The sequence below is a fragment of the Nicotiana tabacum genome, chromosome 8 (genome assembly GCF_000715075.1).
Source record: "Nicotiana tabacum cultivar K326 chromosome 8, ASM71507v2, whole genome shotgun sequence".
Taxonomy (NCBI): Eukaryota; Viridiplantae; Streptophyta; class Magnoliopsida; order Solanales; family Solanaceae; genus Nicotiana; species Nicotiana tabacum.
The window spans coordinates 161,862,661-161,867,155 of NC_134087.1; the positions used below are offsets into that span (position 1 = coordinate 161,862,661).

The 4,495-nt window shown below is 38.0% G+C and overlaps 1 protein-coding gene across 1 annotated transcript; it reads left to right on the top strand.

Moving 5' to 3' along the window:
• Nucleotides 1-3,457: 3,457 nt before the first annotated feature.
• LOC142163377 (uncharacterized) lies at nucleotides 3,458-3,892 on the top strand. Its single transcript, XM_075220656.1, has 2 exons — nucleotides 3,458-3,649; nucleotides 3,731-3,892. Exons 1-2 carry the CDS (start codon nucleotides 3,458-3,460, stop codon nucleotides 3,890-3,892), a joined length of 354 nt encoding a protein of 117 aa, XP_075076757.1.
• The last annotated feature ends 603 nt before the right edge of the window (nucleotides 3,893-4,495 follow it).

Genomic DNA, 4,495 nt, shown 5'->3' on the forward strand with positions numbered 1-4,495 from the left:
GAATGAAAAAAGCTCAGAGGCCACGAGGAGACTTAAGGAGAGCCTTCGAGAATTTCCAGCTACAACATGGAATGATGTTTATAATAGGTACAGCACGAAGCTGCGGATTGAAGAAGATACTGTTCCACGATATCAAAAAGAGGAAAAGGCAGGTTCGAGACATTCAGAAAATGAAAGGAGGTCCGGTAAAAACAGATACGAGCCTTATATGGGACCTGCGGGAAAAGACTCATGGTCAAGGTAAGATAATCAAAGGTACGATCATAAATCTAGAAACAATGAATCAGGTTTCTCATCAAGGTTTAGGAATGAGCGAAACAATCATGAGTCACGAGATGATGATAGAAATTTAAAGGCGAGATTCGCTGGTTATAATTTCAATGTCACCACCTCCGAGCTCGTAGCTGTTTTAAGAAGCATGGGAGATAAGTTCTAGTGGCCAAAAGAAATGAGGTCGAATCCAAACCGACGTAACCTTGATCATTGGTGCGAGTTTCATAATGACCACGGCCATAAAACCGTTGATTGCAGATTTTTACAAAGTGAAGTCGATCATTTGTTAAAACAAGGGCATCTTACTGAGTTGTTCAGTGAGAAAGGCAAGGAGGCTTATATGAAAAGTAGGCAGGTGCCCCCAAAACCACCATCTCCCAAAATAACCGTCAACGTCATAATCAGGGGAGAAGATATCAACGGTGTAAAGTATACAGCATCCAATAAAGTTTCTAAAGTTACTATTACCCACGGAAAGCGAGTACGACAAGTCTTGGAGGAAGAAAGTATCACCTTAGATAATGCAGACGCGAAAGGTGTATTATCTACACATAATGACGCACTGGTAATATCTCTATTTGTATATGATAATAATGTGAAACGAGGTTTGATTGATCCAGGAAGTTCTGTAAATATTATCCTACTAAGTGTATTACGTGAAATGCAAGCTGAAGAAAAAATGATACCAAAGGCGCATATCTTATCTGGATTCGATAATTCCAGTGTAGTAACAAAAGGAGAGGTAATATTAACAACTTTTGCAGAAGGTGTTACTAAAAAAACTAAATTTCAAGTGGTAGATATGGAAATGGCTTATAATATGATCCTGGGAAGACCGTGGATCCATGAAATGGATGTTGTCCCATCAACTTTACACCAAGTTATTAAATTCCCATCACCTTGGGGAATTTGCCAAATTCGTGGAGATCAACATGCAGCCAGGAGTATTAATTTTGTGATAGATATGAGCACGATGAATGAAGAGAAATAGCAATCACAGAAAGCAGTTGAGGATATCACAGTTCAAACCTCAACTGAACAGGAACGAACAGATATAGATTCGAGACCTGACACAATTCAAGAGCCAGAGGAGAATGAAAACATCAAAACAACAATTGAAGAATTGGAAGTTGTAATATTGTTTGAACAATGGCCCAAGTAGAAGGTTTATGTTAGAGCAAATCTGAGCCCGGATATGAGAGGTATGATAATTAAATTTTAACGTGGACTGTTTTGCTTGGTCCCATGCTGATATGACAGGTATACCACCGGAGGTAATGATCCACAAGTTAAAGGAAGACCCATCATTCACACCAATCAAACAAAAGAAGAGAAATCAAGGAGCTTTCAAAAATCAGGTGATTCAAGATGAGGTTCAGAAATTACTAAAAATTGGGCCAATCCGAGGGGTAAAATATCCTAACTGGTTAGCTAATACCGTTGTGGTGCGTAAAAAGAATGGTAAGTGGCGAGTTTGTGTAGATTATACAAATCTTAATAAAGCTTGTCCAAAAGATTCTTTTCCTCTACCGCATATAGATCAACTAATTGATGCTACTGTAGGGCATGAGCTATTAAGTTTTTTAGATGCATATTCAGGTTATAATCAAATCAAAATGGATCCTGATGATGAGGAAAAAACTTCTTTCATAACAGACAGGGGGACTTACTGTTATAAAGTAATTCTCTTTGGTCTCAAAAATGCTGGAGCAACTTATCAAAGGCTGGTCACCAAAATGTTCCAAGAACATTTGGTAAAAACCATGGAGGTGTATATAGATGATATGCTCGTAAAAACTCAGCATTCTAAGGATCATATATCTCATTTATCTGATACATTTCAAATTCTTCAGAAATTTAACATGAAGATGAACCCCGAAAAATGTGCGTTTGGAGTTGCATCAGGTAAGTTTTTGGATTTTCTTGTTTCTAACCGAGGAATTGAGGTAAATCCCGCGCAGATTAAAGCAATAGAGGAAATCCCTGACGTGCTGACAAGTAAAAAAGAAGTCCAAAGACTAACGGGAAGAATTGCAGCCTTGGGAAGGTTCATTTCTAAGTCATCAGAGAAGTGTTTCAAATTTTTCTCAGCTCTTAAGAAGCAAGATCATTTTGAGTGGAATGAAGAATGCCAACAAGTACTTAGGAATTTGAAAACATATTTATCAAATCTGCCATTACTTGCAAAACCAAAGGCAGGGGAAAGGTTGCTTATTTATCTTGTTGTTTCAGAAGTTGCGGTAAGTGCTGTTTTAGTCCGGGAGGACCAAGGTAAATAATCCCCTATCTATTATGTTAGTAAATCTTTGTTAGATGTAGAGACATGGTATCCGCAATTAGAAAAACTAGCACTTGCTTTAATTATGGCATCTAGAAAATTAAGACTTTATTTTCAATGTCATCTCATTGCTGTAGTAACTGCTTACCCGTTACGTTACATTTTACATAAGCACGAGTTATCAGGGAGGTTAGCAAAATGGGCTATTGAATTAAGTGAGTACGAAATCACTTATCAACCTAGAACTACTATAAAATCTCAAATATTAGCTGATTTCGTGGCTGATTTTAGCCAAGGGATGCAATTAGAAGCGGAAAGAGAGTTACAAGTTTTCAATGGTGCAAACCCGAGGACTTGAATTTTATTTACTGATGGTTCATCCAATGTAAAAGGCGCAGGTCTAGGAATTGTTCTTGTACCACCTACGGGCGAACCAATTAGACAAGCTGTAAAATGTCATTCTATAACTAACAATGAAGCAGAGTATGAAGCTGTAATTGCAGGTTTGGAGTTGGCACGAGAACTCGGCATAACCCAAATTATGGTTAATCAAATGCTGGGGACTTACACAGCTAGGGAGGCAAGGATGCAGCAGCATTTAAACAGGTACGAGAGAAAGAAGTTAAAGACTTCATTTGGAGGAACATAATATGCCGATTTGGAGTACCAAAAGAGATCGTGTGTGATAATGGTCCACAATTCATAGGAGCCCAAATCACAGAATTTTTTCAAAGTTGGCAAATCAAAAGGATAACGTCTACACCATACCATCCGGTAGGTAATGGGCAAGCGGAATCCACAAACAAGGTCATTATCAATAATTTGAAGAAGCGGTTGCAAGAATCAAAAGGTAACTGGCCTGAGGTATTACTTGGGGTTTTATAGGCTTATCATACAACTACAAAAATGAGCACGGGAGAAACACCATTTTCATTGGTTTATGGTGCTGAGGCTTTGATTCCAGTCGAGATAGGAGAACCAAGTACACGGTTTGAACAAGGAACGGAAGAATCCAATAGTGAAGAGATGCAATTCAATCTTGATTTACTCGAGGGAAGACGAGAAGCTGCACTAATACGAATGGCAGCACAAAAACAAGTTATAGAACGATATTACAACCGAAGAGCACGCCTCAGATTTTTCAAAATTGGGGACTTCGTGCTTAAAAAGGTTTTTCAGTCTATGAAGGCTGCCAATTCTGGAAAACTAAGTCCAACATGGGAAGGAGCATACAGAGTTCGAGATATTGCAGGAAAAGGAGCATATGAATTGGAAACAATGGATGGGAAAATCCTACCTTCACACTGGAATGTTGTTCATTTGAAGAGATATTACTTCTAAGTAAATACCCACGGTCAGGTATCACCATGTTAAATTGTATTTTTGAATTATTAAGGTTTTACTAATGATTTTAGATGCTAGGCAAAATGCTAACCCGTACTAAATGATGAGTCACGACCTGTAAGGCAAAATGGAATACACTAATTCCTAGCCCAGGGTTATAATTATTCTGATAGAAATACAAACGGGTTAAGCAGTCTTCATCTATAATCGCACCCCCGAGTCCCGTATGTTTTTTCTTTTCAGGAAAAGGACCAAGTGAAAGAAATTAACAAGTGCTCGAGGTATTATACTTCAACATTCAAACACTTGGGGGACTACATAGTATGCACAGGCATGTGTATGAATAAGATGAAAGAAGTTATGGAAATTTAAGCTTAGAAGAAGCAAGTGCAAGATAAAAACTATGAAGACATGACATTCATCATAGTGTTCTTTCCCATCAAAACACTCATCATAGTGTTCATTCCCATGAGAACAATGGAGTCACTTCTCAAATCCTTCCTAATGTTTCTAAGCTAAAGGGATCCAATGTACCCTCAAAACAGTTAGGGTAAAGACTATGTATTAAAACGGGTTATAAGGAAAAACCCTGTTTCTATT

Excerpts from the sequence above, each read along its gene's own strand:
- LOC142163377 (XM_075220656.1), top strand. The coding sequence starts at position 3,458 with ATGAGCACGGGAGAAACACCATTTTCATTGGTTTATGGTGCTGAGGCT. Across the intron at positions 3,650-3,730 it reads GAATGGCAGCACAAAAACAA|TCTATGAAGGCTGCCAATTC; the intron begins GTTATAGAACGA and ends AAGGTTTTTCAG.